The sequence below is a fragment of the Odocoileus virginianus genome, chromosome 17 (genome assembly GCF_023699985.2).
Source record: "Odocoileus virginianus isolate 20LAN1187 ecotype Illinois chromosome 17, Ovbor_1.2, whole genome shotgun sequence".
Lineage (NCBI taxonomy): Eukaryota > Metazoa > Chordata > Mammalia > Artiodactyla > Cervidae > Odocoileus > Odocoileus virginianus.
In genome coordinates this window covers 13970641-13991571 of record NC_069690.1, presented here as the reverse complement: position 1 = coordinate 13991571, position 20931 = coordinate 13970641, and the positions used below count along the sequence as shown (strand labels likewise).

The window sequence follows — 20931 nt, the reverse complement described above, 5'->3', positions numbered from 1 at the left end:
CACCCAAAACACATCATCAACCTCTCAGACACTTCCTGGATTTCCCAGGCTTCTTCATACTGACATCTGACTTGGAGTAAACAATAAAAACTTAACACAAATAGTGCTAAGATAAGAAAATTAAGCCTGGAACAAAACTTAGGATGTGAGGGCTAGGAAAAAGAACAAGAAAATTTGGAGATGTTTTCATTATTAAACGTTGGCTTCTTTTCAAATGTTGAAGAAGCCAGTCTATCGGCCAGTCCCCAGTGAGCTGATTCTCAGAAGGGAACTTCACCGAGTGATCACAACAGTTAACAAGACCCTTCTGGCGAGCTCAGTCCCTGATCCAACCTGCTACCAAACTCAGTCTACTTTTCAGCAGTGCAGAAGCCTTCAGTTTCAGAGACCCGGAACCTCCACTTCAAGCCAAACTTCCACTGTTTTCAAAGAGCCCGTGGTTCCCCCAAGCCACATTCAGTGTTGGGAATAAACGCTGGACGACGAATACCCCAGTTTTTATGGACAAGTCATTTAGCTTCTTTGCGTCTGCTTTTCCATCTGGAAAAGAGTACAATCGCACTACATTCATCTCTAATGTCTCTTCCAGCTGTGGAAAAAATGTAGGGATTCATCACTAACAGCAAAAGATTCTGTGGTTTCCTGCATTATTCCCTTGGTCAACAAGATGCCTCTAACATCCCATACCCCGCAGTGTGAATATACACCTTGATCTACCTCCTTAGCACCCAAGGATTTTTTATCCCGTTCCCTTGAAATGGCTATCAGAAAATTTCCCACTTGAAAGCCATATATTAACAAACCTTGAGGACTTTTCTTTACACACGGTCTTTTCATTAAGATCGGAATATAATCACCACTTGGTTCCCATGATGGTCATAGGATTCCTGGAGAGAATCTGGAGCCACAAAGGATGGAGAAAACTGACCAGTAACATGTGGTACTCCCTCCCACACAGTGACTGCTAATGGGGAAAGAATGAGGCAAATCTGGGTAAGAAAAGGGAGTGGTGAACACAAGTTCAGTGAGTCAGTGCGAAAGAAAGAAAGAAGGAAAGCAAAGGAAGAAGAGAAGCAACAGGGAAAAAAGCTATACCAGTAAGCTTTTTTCTTAAATCTGAAATTCTGCTTATCCATTTATCCAATAGATATCCACTGCCTACCATGTGCAGGGAACAGAACTAGTCTAGAGGAGAAACAAAGGTCAACCAGATAGACCTGCTCAACAATGTTATGGTCTAGCAAGAGAGAGAAAGGCATGTACACAAACAACTGAAATATATGGCATAAAGTGTGCTGTGCCATAAAGGAGACATAAAAGAATCCTCCACTGTGAGGCTCAGAGGAGGAAATGATTACTACCAGGGAGAGATAAGACAAGGCTTCATAGGAAGAATGACATTTCAAGCTGAAAACACAACAGAAACAAGGGCACGCAAGTAGGAAATCAAGGACATATAGTTTCGGCGAGTAACTAGATTTGTTTAGAGATATAAGTGGCCATGAAGGGAAAGATGGTAGTAACAATAATAGCTAAATGATCCAGAGAGCCGGGGCTCAACTGGACAGCTGGACTGGAGCCAAACTGAGTATTCCAAAATCAGACTCAGAATTTGAACTTAAAGCCAGTGGAGAAGGGACGGAAGGGGGGACTGGAGCTCGAGGAATCCCATAATTTAACCCGTAAAATTAAGATAGTAAAATCATCACAAAATCAATGTGTGCAGATACCTGAAGTCCCTCCAAAGAGATGCAATGTCTTCCAAATCAAAAGCAAAGAAGAAAGCAGGGCAGAAAGGCTTGGATGATGGCATTCATATATTTAAACCAAGAATGTGGTCACATCAAAGTGTGGTCAACGAAAGAACCTAGAAAAAAGTAGAAGGGGCCACATTGACTCAGGACCACCCAAGGCAGAGAAATACTGCAGTAAGGTAACAAACACGCCATCCTCTCTGCAGTGGGACAAGGTTCTTTCATGAAGCTTAATGGGAACAGCATACAGCAGCAGTTACAGGGATGGGTTAGATAGCATCACCGACTCAATGGACATGAATTTGAGCAAACTCCGGGAGACAGTGAAGGACAGGGAAGCCTGACGTGCTGCAGGCTATGGAGCAGCAGAGTCGGATACAACTTCGCGGCTGAACAACAGCAGGGGTATGAGTTTTTGGAGTCAGAGGGACTTGGTTCCAATCTCAGTTCAGCCTCTTACCAGTTTGAACACAACCTTGGTTTCATCTGTAAACTGAGGATAACTGTGTCTCCTTTGCAGGAGGATCACTGGGAGAGTTAAATGTCTTCCTTCAGGCAGCGTGCCATCAAGAATCTCAGCTTTTTTGTAAATGTTCTCTCCTACCAACTATCCTATCATATTAGTCCATGCTCATGAAAGCAAGCCTGCTATTATTAAACATTTGTTTTAAGATCTCTTGATATTGAACAGCAATGTCCCAGACAAATCCAGGATCCAGTCAACAGGAAAGGAATCCACTCTAAAATAAAAACTGGCATTCCACATTTCCTCGTAGCTCAGTCGGTAAAGAATCTGCCTGCAATGCAGAACACCGGGGTTCAATTCCTGGATGGGAAAGATCCCCTGGAGAAGGAAATGGCAACCCACTCCAGTCTTCTTGCCTGGAGAATCCCATGGACTGAGGAGCCTGGCGGGCTATGGTCCATGGGGTTGTAAGAGTCGGACACGACTTAACAACTAAACCACCACCACCACTCTGAGCTCACTCACTCAAGTCTGAACACAATCCTGTCTCCAAAATCCTGATCATTTCCAGGTACAAAACGAAATTCATTTAGGAGAACCAGACCTAAATTGTAACAACCAAAACCTCAGACGGCTTCCTGAGATGCTAGATGGAACTCAGCAGGCCAGTCCTATGTGATGCCACCTCCAATCTACGATGAGCCAACCTGGACAATACGTTCCCACACCTCTCCTTGCCTTCCACTTCTCTCACACCCTCCAATCACACACTGTGGTGAAACACTTTATCCATCTCCCTCTCTAACCTTCTACAGGTCACAGATCCTATATTATCCGATCTTATTCATCTCTGCATTCTTTTGCTCCACATCCCAAAATACTGTACATCAAACAGAACCACGATAAATATTTGTCATAAAAATGAACTTCAAACACAACTTTTCTTAGATCAATTTTGATCTGCCATTCCCGTATTCTGAGGCCCTCTTCCAATTTACTGAATTCTTATTCTACCCCTTTCTTCCCCCTCCTTCCTCAATCTCTCCACACCTGAGCTACCAAATGTTACAAAAAAGTCAGAAAACTTTATTTACTGGGTTTCCAACAAATTCATACAACTGGGACCAAGCCATCCTTGGGCTTGGAAATCTTTATTCATCTCTAGTTGATGTCTCATAGCATCTCTCTGAGGAGCAGAGCCATGCAGGATTTAGGACATGGGACCTGGAGTCAGACAGAACTCAAAGTCTTCCTATGCGACCTCAGCTGAGGTGCTTAGCTTCCCTAAACTTCACCTTTCAGATCTGTAAAATGCAGGACCTAAATGAGGTAATGAACCCAAAGCCTTAACAACACAGTAAGACCTCAAAATATGGAAACCATTACTCTTTTCTCCTTTGCCTAAGAATCTTCCAACCCCTGTGCCCTCTTCCACTCCTTCTTTGTCAGATAACTAGAAATCTCTTCTACTTCACCAAAACAAGTCAGCTGGGTTCCATCCACTGGAGAGGCAATGGTGGTACAGTGGAGAACGCTGGGGTTAGGAGTTCATCTGAAGCCTCAGATTCCTCAAACTGCAGAAGTTATTTTAATCTGTTCCTTGTAGAATCACTGTCAGCATTAAATGGAAAAATATGAAAAAATAGTAAGCAGAAAAAGAGCAGGGAGAATAAGTGAAGTGATAAGGCTTTCAAGTAAAACAGATCCAGTTTCAAATTCCAGTTCTATCACTGAACTTGTGTGATCTAGGGCATGTTAATTTCTCTAGACCTCAGCTTCCTGTCTGCAGAATAGGGGAAATAACTTCACAGGGTTCTTAAGAGGTTTAAAACACTGTGTAACCTAATTGGCACATTAATTTCCCATCCTTCTCTCTACCTTTTCTTTCCTTTCCATCTCAATCACCAGACCAGTAGAATCCACCATTTTTGACCACCGATTAAAAAAAAAAAAATTAGCACATCTCCAATATATCTATATTTAACAGCAAATTAGACAAGAACTGTAAAAAAGGCTCTTAATGACCCAGATGTGTGGGTCTGGGTCATTGGTGTGGTCACTCACCTAGAGCCAGACATCCTGACGTGTGAAGCCAAGTGGGCCTTAGGAAGTATTACTACGTACAAAGCTACTGGAAGTGATGAATTCCAACTGAGCTATTTAAAATCCTAAAAGATGATGCTATAAAAGTGCTGCACTTAATATGTTAACAAATTTGGAAAACAGCAATGGCCACAGGACCGGACAAGATCAGTTTTAATCCCAATCCCAAAAATGGGCAGTGCCAAACAATGCTCAAACTACAGTACAAGTGTACTTTTCACGTATTAGGAAGGTTATGCTCAAAAGCCTTCAAGCTAGGCTTCAGGGGTACATGAACCAAGAACTTTCAGATGTACAAGCTGAGTTTAGAAAAGGCAGAGGAACCAGAGATCAAATTGCCAACATTCGTTGGATTGTAGAGAAAGCAAGGGAATTACAGAAAAACATCTACTTCTGCTTCATAGACTACGGTAAAGCTTTTGTGTGGATCACAACAAACTGTGGAAAATTCTTAAAGAAATGGGAATACCAGACCACCTTACCTGTCTCCTAAGAAATTTGTATGCAGGTCAAGAAGCAAGAGTTAGGAACCAGACATTGAACAACTGACTGGTTTCAAACTGGGAAAGCAGTACATCATGGTATATGTTGTCACCCTGTTTATTTACCTTATATGCAGAGTACAACATGGGAAATGCCAGGCTGGATGAATCACAGGCTGGAATTAAGATTGCCAGAAAAAATAACAACCTCAGACATGCAAATGACACCACTCTAATGGCAGAAAGTGAAGAGGAACTAAACAGCTTCTTGATGAGGGTGAAAGAGGAGAGTGAAAAGGCTGGCCTGAAACTCAGTTTTCAAAAAACCCAAGATCATAGCATCTGGTCCCACCACTTCATGGCAAATATAAGAGGAAAAAGTGGAAGCAGTGGCAGACTATATTCTAGGGCTCCAAAATCACTGCGGACGGTGACTGCTGCTATGAAATCAAAAGACTCTTGTTACTCGGAAAGAAAGCTATGACAAATGTAGAGAACGTATTAAAAAGCCAAGACATCACTTTGCTGACATAGGTATGTATAGTCAAAGCTATGGTTTCTCTAGTAGTCATGTAAACATGTGAGAGTTGGACCATAAAGAAGGCTGATCGTCGAAGAATTGATGCTTTCGAATTGTGGGGCTGGAGAAGACTCTTGAGAGTCCCTTGTACTGCAAGGAGATCAAACCAGTCAATCCTAAAGGAAATCAGTACTGAATGTTCATTGGAAGGACTAATGCTGAAGCTGAAGCTCCAATACTCTGGCCACCTGATATAAAGAGCCAATTCATTGGAAAAGGGTTGTGAAAACATCTTTCCCTGATGTTGGGAAAGAATGAAGGCAGGAAGAGAAGGGGGTGGCAGAAGATGAGATGGTTGGGTAGCATCACTGACTCAATGGACATGAGCTTGAGCAAACTCCGGAAGATGGTGCAGTCCATGGGGTCAAAAAGAGTCAGACAGAACTTAGCAACTGATCAACAACACTACACAAATAAACTGTGTTCCATCTAAAGCATAATACTAAAAAAGAAATTTCAAAGGGTAAGATAAAAATATAGAAAAACTGAGCTCTAATAATTTCTTCCCATACTCCAAAGGAAGGTTATATCTGTCCCAAGAATTTGGAAATTTATCTTGGAGATCACCATACTTCTATGGAAATTGTTTTGAGACAAAGGCAAACAGAATAGACTTGGTATAGCTCCCAGCAACGTGAATGACACAGAGTACATGCTCGGTAAATACTGGTCCATCACAGATTTTAGAAAACCTGCCTCTACACACACACTTCTCTCTACACACACATGTATGCACAAAGTAAGCTCTCAGTTCAGTCTTTCTTCCTCTTCAATCCCCAGCTTCCCCCCGCTCCCCCAGAACAGATGGTGCTCCACTTTACTTCCACATCACACAGTTGTTCATGAACTCTGCTCCTCTCTGCTAAAAGCCCTTTCTCCATGGTCATCAATGATCTTGTGATGACTAAATGCGTGGCTTTTTCCTAAATCAAACCTCGACAACCTCCCAGATACCAATGACCTACCTTCTTCTTCCCTTTGGTTCCCACTGAAAACACAATAGTCTTGCTCTCCTTTGAAGACCCATTTTCCTCCCTGTCCTTCCCTGGCTCTTCCTTTTGTCCCCTAAATGCCCCCTGGGGCTCTGCCCTAACCATTCTTGCTTTCCTTCTCTAGTGAATGCTATTGGATTTACTTTTAAAATATATCCTGCAAACATCCCGCCTGTGTCCATGGCCATACCCTGTCTTATATGTCATTATCTTTCTCAAGAACTAGAGCAAACTCCTCCTCACTGACCCCTTCTTCTTGTTGTTTCTGTTTGTTTTTTTATATTTACTTATTCATTTATTTTTGGCTGCGTCGGGTCTCAGTCACCACATGGGGGCTTAGTTGCCCATCGGTGTGTGGGATGTTAGTTCCTTCATCCCCTGCATCGGCAGGCCAATTCTTAACCACTGCGCCACCAGGGAAGACCCTAGTCCCCTCTTTGCCACTCTATTTTCCACACAGTAGTCAAGGTAAACTTCTCTTTTAAAAGATACATTCTGGAAAAATAAATAAAACATAAAATACTGTTACTCTCCTGCTTGAAAGCCATGGTGTCCTTCTGTAAAGCCTAGACTCCCTATATGGCCTACAGAGGCCCAGGTGATCTGCCCCCTGCCTGCCTCTCCCACTTTACCTCATGCCACCCGTTCCCATCGGGGCTTCCCTGGCGGCTCAAACCATCGAGTCTGCCTCCAGTGTGGGAGAGCCGGGTTCAACCCCTGGGTCAGGAAGATCCCCTGGAGAAGGAAATGGCAGCCCACTCCAGCACCCTTGCCTGGAGAATCCCACGGACAGAGGAGCCTGGCAGCTACATGGGGCTGCAAAGAGTCAGACACGACTGAGCAACTAACACACACACACCCACCCTCTTTACCCGCCATCACTCTCGTTCACCTCACTCTAGACCCTTGGTGGTCTCCTTTTATTTTGACTCCCTCAAAAACAAAAACTATTTTCATGTATTACTTGTGGCTCCTCTCCTGCCAGGAACACCCTCCAGAGCTCTTCACAAAGTCGGCGCCTTATCAGTCAGGCTTCAGCTCAGCCTCCTGTTGTCTGGCACACAGTGGAAGCTCAGTAAGTATTTGTTGAACAGATTCCTCCGTCTTAGTCAGACAACTCCAAATCTAAGTATCTGGACTCAATCTAACCCTTCAGTGTTAGCAGCCATTTCCAAATGCCTGCTCGACATCCAGACTTCAAATCTAGCACACCAAGGACACTCAAAACCAAACACTTCATCTTTCCTCAAACGAGTTGCTCCAATCTTCTGAAATTATATGGGTAACATAACCCACAATTTCTGCTTCAGGAATGTGAATTTCCCATTCGTTTGCTACACCTGTCCAAAATTCTAATCACCCATGAAAACCAAATTCAATTCAAATCTCACTTCATTCATTCACGTTTTCAATCAACCACTTATTCATTCAACAAATAGTTACTGAGTACCTTTTATGAGACGGGCACTATGTTAAGATACTGGAAAGCAAAGCAGACCTACTTTTGTCTATTATATACCAGTCAAATAATCACACAAATATTTCATTATAAACTAGGAATTGCTATGAAGGAAAAAGTGCTAGGAACTTTGAGAAAACACAAGCGAGGCATCAAGAAACACTCGTCTGGTGATCGCTGGCTCAGTGAGATGTAACTCACAGACTCCAGCCTGGAAGGTGGAGGCTGCCAGGCAAGGGCGTCATCTGCCAGGTCCCAGAAGCACGGGGACGTCAGCAGGCCTCTGTTAGGGTGCCTACCATTCTTCTTCTTCATCCCCCATTTATGTGGCTGCACGGAGTCTCAGTTGGGGCATGTGGGGTCTTCAGCTGCAGCATGTGGGCTCTAGTTCCCAGACCAGGGATCAAACCAGGGCTCCTGCATTGGGAGCCAGACGTCTTAGCCACTGGACCATCAAGGAAGTCCCCACCTGCCGCTCTGCTTCATATACTATACCTGCTCAATCGGTCTTGTTCCCTCCCCTCACCCCAGCCTCATTTTACTGACAGTTACCTAAGAGAAAGGACGCAGAATGTGTGAACACCCGCAGGAGATACTGAGTCACATATGTGATACCTAAGGAGACTAGGCTTATAAAAATCTCCCAGGTGACTCTGATATGCGGCCGAGTTTGTAAAGTATACGCCCAAACTGTCTACTCAATAAATACGTATTGATACAATTATCTCACTTAAAATCTCTAAGGTCAGTGTGGTCAATTGTTTCCAAAACTGACCACGATAACTCCAAGCATGCGGCATGCCCTTCTGCAGTGTGACTTGGACACTCTACCCTGTAAGAGGTGGCGTCCATGTCCCCTCCCCTTGGATGTGCGCTACATGCGTGACTTACTTTAACCAAAAATGGGGCAGAAGTGTCTGTATGAAACACAGGCCTAGACCTTAAGAGGTCCTGCAGCTGCACTGTGGGCCCCTGGGAAGCCAAATACCACATGTAAAAGCTGCCCAGTCTGGATTAATGAATGATGAGAGGCCATGAGAGAAAGGGACCTCATGGAGGACAACCAAAATGTCCCAGCCAACAGCACCAAGGCCCAGATACGTGAGTGAGGTCATCTTGGATCCTCCAATCTAATCAACATCAGTGGAGCAAAGCGGTACATCCTTCTACTCTGAATTACTAACACACTGAATCACAAACAAAATGTCATTTGAAGCCACCAAAAGTTTTAGGACACTCTATTACACAGTCATGGATAATTAACAGTCAGAAATTCAACGCACTTTCAGCAGTCATTCAAAGGTTTCCCAACTTTGATGATCAAGAAACTCTTTCTCATATTCATTAAAATCACTCCTTCAATTGAAGCCCATTTCCTCTGAAATCTTTGAAGTATAGGAAGACCAATTAATCAAAATCCTCCTGGCAAAAACTATTCTTGGACTTGAAGATTGTAATCAGCCACCCCTCAGCTCTTGCTTCTCTAGGCTAAAATCTTTTTTTTAAACATATAACAATAAAGACTTTTTAAAAAACTTTTAAATTATTTTTATTCCTCTCTTAAGTATGGGAGGACCAAAATTGGATCCCGCATGCCAGTATAGACCAGAGGTTATGTCCCAGCCCCTGATGGTTCCTCTTTTTATAATCAAATTCCAGAGTCCCACATATGGCATGTTAGTCCCCCAAAAGTTGTGAATAAACATAATCATTTACTGGAATTAATGTGAAACTCCTTCTGTTCTTAACACTCAGCTTATCCCATTTTATGATGACTCGCTTCACTCCTCAACCTGGTCTGACACTCACTATTGAGCAGATTTTAATAAATTCTAGATATCTGAAGCACAACAGAAAAGCTTGATTGAGAGGCTGGAGTGCGCGTACCATTCCTTTCGAACAAGGTCTCTGACCACGGTCCAGGCCTCTTCAAGGCCAAGCAAGCTCTAGGTACCTCCTCCATCCACCCTGAAGATAAAGTGACCTTACAAAAAGATAATACCTTTAGCACTCACCTATTGAGCAAAGGCATCTTTTCTGTCCGGGCTTTCCTCGTGGTCCAGTGGTAAAGAATACACCTGCCAATGAAGGAGATGGGTTCGATCCCTAGGTCGGGAAGATCCCCTGGATAAGGAAATGGCAACCCACTCCAGTATTCTTGCCTGGAAAATCCCAAGGACAGAGGGGACTGGCAGGCTACAGCCCCTGGAGTCACATATATGGACACGACTTAGGAACTAAACAACCACAGCCTTCTCTGTAGAACCCAACAAGGTATATTTAACTACAAAGAGAGAAGCCACAGTGTAAAAGCATGTTTTCCCTCTGAGTCTTACCTGAATGTATGCTTCAATCAGAAGCAGTTTTACAATCACCGATAAAATAGGCATAATAAAGCCTACCCAACACAGGGTCTTATAGGTATCAAATAAAATGGCACAGCGGAATAACTCTGTAAGGTACTCCACTACTTAGGTGATGATCTAGAACTAGGTTTCAGGAAGTCCTATCAATCTTCAAAATAACTTTGGATGGTTATTTGAGGGTTCCAGGTGACATATACGGAACAGGCACTATGGGCTCAAGTTCATTAAACAGGAACCAAAACCACGTTTTCTAACTAGAGAGTTTGTGGATTTTCTAATACTGCCAAGTCTAATAAAGATGTTTAGGCTAGTGGTTTGACCCTGGGGATCCACTTCAACCACTGTCTGACGGTGCTAAGCTTTAGGTCAAGGACCAGGTTCAGTGAAGGAATTCAACAATCCAAAAGAGACAGGCTTTGCTGCAGAAGTTCAAATAAAGGAAGAACTCTACCGGAGGAAGTCAGGGAAGGTGTAACATATGAACTAGGTCTCCTAGGGGATGACTAACTTTGCCTGTCAGAGGAGGGACCCCCTAGGAAAAGGCAGTGTCCTAAAAGGACGTGGTATAATCAGGGACTGGAGAAATTAAAAGGTCAGTGAAGTTGGAGAAAGGAGAAATGGCCGGGAAGAGGAGAGGGAAGGAGGTAAAACAAGAAAGAGTTGAGACTTCCCTGGTGGTCCAGTGGTTAAGAAAGACTCTGCCTTCTAATGCAGAGGGATCAGTTCAATCCCTGGTTGGGGAACTAAGATCCCCCATACTACAGAGTACAGCCAAAAAGTAAAAAAAAAAAGAAAGAAAAAATAAAGAAAATTTAAAAATTAGAAATAAAACAAGCAAGAGTAACAGGTAGGGTAGGGTCAAACTGGAAAGGATTTTACCTCTCCAGCTAAGTAGGAAACAGGGAACCAATGGCATTCTGACATCCTGAGAATAAGAAGATTAGATTTGGCCTTTAGTAACACAACTTTGGCAACAAGAAATGAGAGGTACTGAAGCACAGGAAGATGTAGGGTGACATGATAAAAGCACATAAGGTTTGATAAGGCTCTGAATCAGAAGTTACAAAAGCAAATTCCTAGAGGCAAAGTACGTAAAATGTGACATCTTCATTGTGTAAGACCGGGGAGTATCTGTAACCCTGGCAGAGAGCAGGCCCTGCCTCAAAGTGTTCACACGCAAAATTTTAAGCTTCAGGGCTGGTTAAACAAAATATCTAGTTTTTGACCTCTGATAAATGAAAGCAGTACAGTGGGAATGAAGAAAAGACACACGTCAAACACTCTGATATAATCGAAAGGGTTGAGCAACCATAGATGAGATGTGAGGCATAAGAAGAATGAAAGAAGAAGATTTGGTGCATATAATCAACAGACTTCAAACATACAGCAACATGAGCAGATAACAGATACTGGGGAGGGAGAAAATGACTTGTTCTGTACGTGTTGAATTTAAAATGGCTTTTGAATGACTCTGATAGTTTTGAATGACCCAGCTGGACAGAGCCTGTCAAGATTTGTCAAGCTGGTGTTACTTACTCATAAAAAGGAACGCACTTGATTCAGTAACTAATAAGGTGGATGAGCCTAGAGCCTGTTATACAGAGTGAAATAAGTCAGAAAAACAAGCATCGTATATTAACGCATATATGTGGAATCTAGAAAGATGGTACTGATGAGCCTATTTGCAGGGTGGCAATGGAGATGCAGACACAGAGAACAGATCTGTGGACACAAGAAGGGAAGGGGAGGGTAGGACGAACTGAGAGAACAGCATTGAAACCTATGTATGCAAAACTAGATAGCAAGTGGAAATTTGCTATATGACACAGGGAGCTCAAATCCGGCCCTCTGTGACAACCTGGAGAGATGAGATGGGGTAGGAGATGGGAGGGAGGGAACACACACATACCTAAGGCTGATTCATGTTGATATATGGCAGAAACCAACACAATATTGTAAAGCAATTATCCTCCAATTAAAAACAAATTAAAAAATTTTTTAAAGACTTGTCAAGTTGGAAATAAGGATCTGAAGTTTGGGAGACACAACTGGGCTGGTAAGGCACACTGAGGGCAGACAGCTGAATTCATGGACCTATCTGAGGTCTTTAGAGGAAGTGGGCAGGAGAAGAGGGAAAGAAACCCAAGGCCCTGGAGCATCTCAACATTTATGGACTAACCAAAAGAAAATGAGAATAAACAATGGAAGGATGCTCTGGAGACTCAGAGAGACAAAGTGGCCTCAAAGCCACAGGAAGAGGGCTGCTGGGGGCGGGATAAAAAGAACGGTTTGATAGTGCCAAATGGTAGGCAGAGATTGAGATGGAGGCTGAAATCAGGACAGACTCTGGGTCTGGAAATCAGGAGTTTCCTTGCAATCTTCAGGAAAAGAGAAACAGGGTGATGGGGATAGAAGTCAAAGTAACAAAGAGTTGCTAACAGGATCAGAGCTGAGGAAGTTCAGTGTAGGTTCGTGTTCGCGCTCCCCTTCCTGAGAACCGTGTGCCAAGCACATTGGATATAATTCTAACAAAACTGGTGCTGCTTCTCAAACATATCCTGTGATTCAGGGAAACACAGGGTTCTCCCGAGCACTCATCCAGTCTTGGTAAGAGGAGGCCTCCCAGAAGTGACTTCCAGGCTAGCGCCAGTTGGCCGGGTTATGTTGGGTCAGGGTGTCTCAGAGAACGCTTGCTTGTGCAAAGGCCTGAAGTAAAAGACAACACAGACCATCCAGGGATAACTGCAAGAAGCAGGGGCAAACTTGAAGGAGTGGATGTATTACTGCCTAGTGATGAGGCCGAAGCTCTCTGAAGTTTAGAGGTGAAGAACAGGAAGGAAATAGGGCAGCAGTCTGAACAGAGTGAGGGAAGGGGGGAGGTTCTTCATAACACATCAGAAACGGACTGCTAAGATCGTGTCCTCTACAACTCAGTAGTCACATCAGTAAGCAGGAAAGCAAACGCGTATGCCCCTCTCTAAGAATGGGTTAGTGTGACTAAACCAGTTCTCACAAGACACAGAAAGAACAGAGACTACAAGGGCAAAAGACGGATGAAGCTGTAAACCTAACATTTCTTATTTCTCTGAGGTTATATAAAAAGCGGTCTTATTAGGTCCAAAACCACATCCCAAACAAAATGAACTCTTCCCCTCATGTCCCCTCCGAAGAGCTCAAGGACTGACTTTCAGACAACCAGATCGATCTGGCATGGACTCACTCCTAAAGACCAAGGCTCACTCCCGTCTCTGCTGCAGCTGGGTCTAGCTCATGGCACTCAAGAGAAGAGTCTGGGGTTACCTGATTTTGCCTGTTTCAAAACATGGCCAGGGCAGACAGCCAGCTGCCTTCGGTTCCTGCCGCTGCTGAGGTCTTTGGAGCCCCGTTGAGATGAGATCATCTCGGGAGCCAACAGCAGTAGCTTTCAGGCAGTGAATGGTGCTGCCTGGGGACGTATCTTTGGTAAGCAAGATTGCAACAGAGCAGGCGGTTTACCCAGGGCAGTGCTGACTCATGCCAGGCAAGACTCTATTTCCCAAACAACTCAGCCTGAGCCAACCGCAATCAACTGCAACCCAGAAAAGAAGAGGTGCCCCACTGATTCTTTTTTTAAATTGAAAGCTGGTTATTAGGAGGCAGGTGGACCTATTCCCAGGCTGCTGATCATCAGGGAAGCTCCTGTGGCCAGTCACCTTCTGAAATTTCATCTGAAAACAGCCTGGGGGCTCAGGACAGCAAGATTACTGAAATTCTGCAGATTACCCCAAGAAGCTGATAAGAAAGTCACTTCACGTTTACAAATTGGAGCAGCTGGGTCAGAGGACTGAGGGAACGTGCCCAGTGAGGGCTGGCTGGTCACATCATTAGAGTGAATTTTGTCAGCTCTGACCAGGCCCACTGCTCCTTCCCCACCAGGCCTTCTTTGACCTCTCTGTTTCTAGAGACAACTCATGTTCTCTAATTAACACAGATACATGGGAGGGTTGTTGTTTCATCAGCTGTCATACAGTCTCTATACTAATATCCACCATCACACCTACTAGATGTTTAAGGAACCATAGGAGGCTGTGAAAATCACATTAACACTTACTTCTAAAAGAAAAAAGAATCCTTAAATTTATGGCAAGTCTCATTTATTGGTCAGCTTAAAAAAAAAATCGATTCTAGAACAACTGGCTCATCAACAGCTATTAATTATTATTGAATTTGCCCTGGCAGGCTAAAACTGGCAGTGGCGCTAGACAAAGAAAACAAAAGATTAAGTCCTTGCTTCCCCTGTGTGCTCACTTGACAAGAAAGAAACTAGAGTACATATCAGATCCTTCTGTTCCCTGCTCCAAATTTCCCACGGTCATCAGCTATTGCTCAGCACGGACTCTCAAGGCCACCACACCTAGCCTAGTTCATCCCGTCAGGTAGGTCTCTCAAGGCACCGGACTCTGGATGTAGCCGCCAATCCAGTCGGTCCTTCAGTAAACGTTAGGATTCATTAAAATGTACACGTAGATTGTCAGAATTAGGGTTTCAAAAACTATGTTATTTAATTCAATTCCTTTTCACGGAGCTAGTTTAAAAAAAAAAAAGGTATTTATCCAACTCAATGTCCCTTAATTACATTATTCCAGCAGGATAACCATGCTGGGCTTTTAGAAGGTTTTATAAAATGTTCCCTCCTTTATTTCCTCCCCTTCAGTGTTTTCCTTTTTTCAGAAAATAGCTGTGTTTAAAGAAGTTCTCCTATGGTATGTGTTAATTAGTCCTTCCAATGACAGAAGCATCTTTACAGTGGCCGACAGCCATTATCTCACGGACCACACTTTAAAACATATTTCTGTCGTTGACGATAAGCCACAAACATCCTAAGATGGAGCAGCTTTCAAGGTGCACAGAGTAGAGACGAATACGGAAACAAAGACTGAGTATTGTCAGAAGCTTCTGACTCATTCTATATCAGAAAACTTTAAATGAGGAAGAGAAAGTCCAGCTGGTCCTGTGCCCAGGAAATAAATGTAAATGATGTGAGGAGCAACAGAAGCAAGAGAACTTCCTAAAATTCTGCTAAGATAAGCGCCACTCAGCAGGTGAGGAGGGCGGTCTCAGATTACCCTTTCCCTCTGTGGGATTCTGCACAGTTCTGAACAGTTCCCCCCAAATATAGCCGCGCTTCATCGGCATTCCCTCTTTTAATCAGGAAAGGCTGAGGATTACAGATGGACAGCTTTAAAAAGACGCTACATTTGAACTAATGGCTTCAGGCACTTGAGATTTTATAAGGTTAAATGGAAACTCTAACAATGTGAGACTGGGGGACCTCCCAAGCCATCCAGTGCAGAGGGCATGGGTTCGATCCCTGGTCAGGGAATAAAGATCCCACATGCTTCATGGTCAAGGAAACAAAACATAAAACAGAAGCAATATTGTAACAAATTCAATAAAGACTTTTAAAAAATGGTCCACATTTTTTTAAAAAATCTTAAAAAAAAATAAGAATATGAGACTGCATGAGAAATAAGCAAGACAATCATAGCTTTGTGCTTAAGTTCTTTCAATATACTATCTTAAAACTCAGAGCAAAAAAAGTATATACATAAATAAAAAATAAAACTCAAACAAGTAATTCAGCACCCAAGGCTCTATAGGTTTACTTTTGATGTGTAGTCTTAAGAGGTATTTAATATATGCATGTGTGTATGTATGCATTTCTGTGTATGTACATACACACACACACACACACTCTTTCTACAAACATCATACCCATTGTTTTACGTGAACAGAAGTATGTCATGTCATTTATAGCCCACCTTTGGGGTTTTTTTCTGATAGATCTTAACATTTTAAACAAGCAGGTGTCAAAAGAAATTACTCATTTCTTAGGATTCTGTAGTCTTCCAAATCCATAGAAAGTTACCAAATATGTACAGAAAGATATGGTAGGGAACTGAAATGGGAGCAGATCAAGAAGGTATTTTAGCTTTATCAATGTTTGAATACTTTTTTACAACAAGCATATACTCAAATATTCTTCGGCTGATCACCAAAAAATGGATGCTTTTGAACTGTGGTGTTGGAGAAGACTCTTGAGAGCCCCTTGGACTGTAAGGAGATCAAACCAGTCAATCCTAAAGGAAATCAACTCTGAATATTCATTGGAAGGACTGACGGCTGAAGCTCCAACACTTTGGCCACCTGATGGAAAAGCCAACTCATTAGAAAAGACCCTAATGCTGGGAAAGATTGAAGGCAGGAGGAGAAGCGGAGGACTAAGATGAGATGGCTGGATGGCATCACCTACTCGATGGACATGACTTTGAGCAAACTTTGGGAGAGAGTAAAGGACAGGAAAGCCTGGTGTGCTACAATTCATGGTGTCCCAAAGAGTGTCAGACACGACTGAGCAACTGAACAAATTTAAAATCCAGTTTAAAGTTTTAAATTGTTTACTGTTTATAAACTACTTGAATCTTTTCCCATTCTTTCCTCTCCACCCACCCCTTTTACTTGCTTCCCCATTTCTGGCATCCTAAGTAATACTGCACATTTCCTCTTTTTAACAAAATTAATCTTATTTATGTCCACATCCTTTTTCTATTTTTTCCCCCACATCCTTTTACTGACTGAGAAGACAGTGAATTGATAAACCAAAATTTCCAAGAATCAGTGGCTTTCCTACTTTGTTGATAATTAGAGACACTGCCGAATTCTAATCCTGGATGTTTAGGAATCTCATAACTCCTCCCCCCCACCTTTTTTTCTTTAAATTAGAGTACCTACTCTTCAAAAAGGACAATGAATGTCAACCAAATAGCAATCATCTAATAAACCACAGAAATTAAGCATGAAAAATGAAGAGGACTTTAGGATACTTGAGAATCAACTCTAGGGGTACTTGAGAATCAACAGGGGTGCTTACTGAAAAGTTATCACTTCCCAATCCAGTCTCTCAGACACTCTGAATTAGTAGAAGTGGAAGGAGGCCCCAGAATGAGAATGTTTAAGAAGCCTCTCCCTTTCCTAAGTGACTCTGATACAAACAGCCCTTGTGGTATCAAAACATGTTTTGAGAGACAGGTCAAGGTTCTGTTCCCTAAGCGCTGTAAAATAAAGCGTGTTTTCTTTGGTAGTACTGTTACCACTCCCTCCCCCAACCCCCCAACCCCACCAAAGATCCCCAAACTGAACACGAGTCTCACAGAGCAGGTCTTAGACATTAGTCCCCTCCCCCATGAGAACCATCAGGAATATAACACCTGGACTTCCCTGGTGGTACACTGGATAATAATCTGCCTGCCAATGCAGGTGTTCCATCTCTGGTCCTAGAAGGTTCCACATGCCTCAGAGCAACTACTGAGGCTGCGCATTCTAGAGCCCATTCTCTACAACAAGAGAAGGCACTGCAGGGAGAAGACCATGCAGAGAGCAGGCCCTGCTGGCCACAACTAGAAAAAACCTGTGCACAGCAACGAAGACCCAGCACCGCGAAAAATAATTTCTTTAAGAAGACTGTAACAACTGAACTGTATTTATTTTGTTTTTTTTTTTTTGTTTTTTTTTTTTTTTTTTTACTTTCCAAAGACTTAGTTTTAGTCAATAGTAATAACATTTACTAGGCACTTCCTTTATGTCAGACAGGTTCAAAAGCTGTACATGCATATCTCAACTATTGTTCATTACAAACATAGGATATATTATCCTAACACTTTACAGATAAGGAAATTAAGGCCCAGTGAGAGATGAAGTAACTTGCTTAAAGTCACATAGTCAATAAGAGGATAAAAGGTATGTGTGTGTGTGCTGTGCTCAGTCCTGTCTGACTTTCTGAGACCCCATGAAACTGTAGCCCGCCAGGCTCCTCTGTCCATGGAATTTTCTAGGCAAGAATAGTGGAGTGGGTTGCAATTTCCTTCTCCATGAACTGTATTTATTTTGGACCAGTATTTTCTTCAAGCCTCCAGAGGCAAGTATCCTAACTACTCTTAAGGATTTTCGCTGTCACCCACAGCCCTGTTAGTCTGAGATGTTTTCACACCTGGGATGCAATACACAGGGCTTAATGGAATTTTTACAGCTGTGAAAATTAAAGTTTACTTGGCTCAACAGAGTAGTCAAATACAACAAAGGAGAGAACCTCCCCAAAGGCATGGGTTGAAAGGAGAGGCGTTCGATTTCCTGGTGAGGCAGTTTTGCCCAGAAATTCAAACCATGGGGTGCTACAGAACTCATATGTCTTGCAAGTACCCAGATGCCAACTTATCACCACAGCATCGGTCACCACAGGCTTGCTGTAATGTTTGGAAGCACAACCGTGCAGGATAAGATGGCCTCTCCTGGGAGTCAGAGGCTGTCGCCATGGCGGGAATCTTTCCATCTTGGGGCCAGAAAGACCAGGCAGTCGGTCCCTTTAACGAGCCACTTTAGTGTCTGGATATAGGGACTGCTGAATGAGGCTCAACCCGATTCACAGCACCCTGCTGCAAAAGCCCCCAGAGCTGCAGGAGGGTGTGGATGCGAGCCAAGCCTGTCCCTGGGGGCGCAGCTCCCACAGTCTGTTCTATAATGTAATCTGGGCACTTTACTATCCACTGTGGCGTAATACTTCAAAGGACAGAAAGGTATCCGATACCAAGGGCGCTACAACTGCCTACCTCAGGCACAGTGAAATACCGGGAACTGAAAGAGGAGCAAGACCACAGGAAGGAAGACTCCTAAGCTGCCGGGACACAGTCTGACGGCCCGATGACAAGACTGGCAGAAAGGAAGTCTGCGACGTGACCAAACTGCAATTCAGGCCAGCTCTCTTTAGAAACCTGGCAACAGAAATCTTGGAAATCACTGGATGGGTGTAATTTTCTATACAAAGCTATTTCTTAATTTTTTTCCCCCTGAGCTGCTAATACAGAAGAAAGGCAGGGAGAAGGGCCCTGTCATTAAACTCCATCACCTAAGCAACCCCAATAGCTTCATAATGAAGTGACTGGTAAGCTCACGTCCTATTCCCCAGGAGCCACCCTCTCAGAACAAAGATCCTGTAATTCAACTCTGAAGATTTCCTTAATTCATAACTCATTTTCTTTTAAAGATATTTTTTGGGAACTTCCCTGCTGGTTCAGTGGCTAAGACTCCAGGCTGCCAATGCAGGGGACTGGGTTCAATCCCTGGTCAGGGAACTAGACCCTACATGCCTCAAGGAAGACTGAAGATTCTGCAGACCAGTACTAAGACCCAGTGCAGACAAATAAACATAAAAAAAAAAAAAAGATTATTTTGATGTGGACCATTTTCAAAGTCTCTATTAAATCTGTTACAATATTGCTTGTTTTATGGTTTGGTTCCTTGGCCCGGAGGCAAGTGGGCTCCTAACTCCCTGAACAGGGATCAACCCTCACTCCCTGCACTGGAAGGCAAAGTCTCAACCAGTGGACCTCCAGGAAAGTCCCTATAATTCTTATTTACTCTATAGCTCTGGATTCGTCTCTTCCCCAAATACACATCCACACATTCTCTCTCTTTCCCCTCCCCATCCTCTTCTCATTCTGTCTCTCCTCGCTCATGCTCTGCCTCCAGTAGGTCAAACTTCCTAAATTTTTCACCCGAGTTTCCACTAAAAATGCCACCAGATAAAGTTACCTTCCTTCAGCTTCCTAAGTTTAGAGGACATTTGTTGGTTCATCTTGATGGGTAACTGCTAAGCCGTGCAGATAAGATTACCTGTTCACCTACAGTTGCTCTTCACACTGCTATGGAAATAAAAAGGATAAGACTGCACAGCCCGGATGTCCCATCAAGGTAATCAAAGTAATGGAAGAGGCCGAGAAGACAGAAGGAGGGATTTCAAAATAAAAACCGAGCCGTGCATTTCAGCAGCACTTAAGAAAACACTCCATCTGACTAAGCAGCCAAAGAGTAGACAAATACCCAGAGGACTATACACTCTAACGATTACTGCACTCACAGTTCTTGCTTCCCTCAAGGCTCAGCAAGAGATCACATGATAAAGTCAGACCTGCATTATTTACAACAGACTGGAGAGACAGAGCCCAATACCTAGAATTCTAAGGATTTACTTGCAAATAAAGCCACGCACTTATTTCAATTCAAACTCAAGTAACAAAGAGTAAAAGACATTATTTGGGTCTTTCAAAGTTATCACTCTCATCCTGTTTACAAAAGAACAAAAGGAGTTAGAGAAAGGAACCCAAAGTTTTGTGGCGGCTCAGATGGTAAAGCGTCTGTCTGCAATGAGGAAAACCGGGATTCAATCCCAGGGTTGGGAAGATCCCCTGGAGAAGGAAATGGCAAACCACTCCTGTACTCTTGACTGGAAAATCCCATGGACAGAGCAGGCTGGCAGGCTATAGTCCATGGGGTCGCAAAGAGTCAGACACGACTGAGCAACTTCACTCACTTCACTTAAAACATTTAAAAAAGAACCACAGGGGAAAATGCCCACAATATACGATCCATGGGGGGTGGGGGGGAATCAGTACAGGCAGCAGGTGGAGAACACACACACATACGCACACAGAATACATACACACATATAGAGAGAGAGACACAAAACAGAGTTCAAGAGTCTGCTGCTGCTGCTAAGTCGCTTCAGTCATGTCTGACTCCATGCGACCCCATAGATGGCAGCCCACCAGGCTCCCCCGTCCCTGGAATTCTCCAGGCAAGAACACTGGAGGGGGTTGCCATTTCCTTTTCCATAGCTTTGACTAGACAGCAGGAAAGT

General features: G+C 43.3%; 1 protein-coding gene across 7 annotated transcripts in view; it reads right to left on the bottom strand.

Moving 5' to 3' along the window:
• Positions 1 to 20931, bottom strand: part of RFFL (ring finger and FYVE like domain containing E3 ubiquitin protein ligase) — a 75472-nt gene that overhangs the window by 40777 nt on the left and 13764 nt on the right. Inside the window, exons 1-2 of one of the 7 annotated variants that reach the window (XM_070478682.1) lie at positions 13503 to 13627; positions 9852 to 9914 (exon numbers count right to left, since the gene is read on the bottom strand). The exons of 3 other annotated variants lie outside the window; for them this stretch is intronic. In XM_070478682.1, coding sequence (XP_070334783.1) covers positions 9852 to 9914; positions 13503 to 13602 — 163 coding nt within the window. In that variant the 5' untranslated portion in view covers positions 13603 to 13627. Of the gene's footprint in view, positions 1 to 1730; positions 1834 to 9851; positions 9915 to 13502; positions 13629 to 20931 lie in introns of those variants that run through there. 3 more of the 7 variants (XM_070478685.1, XM_070478683.1, XM_070478690.1) reach the window with 3 other exon arrangements.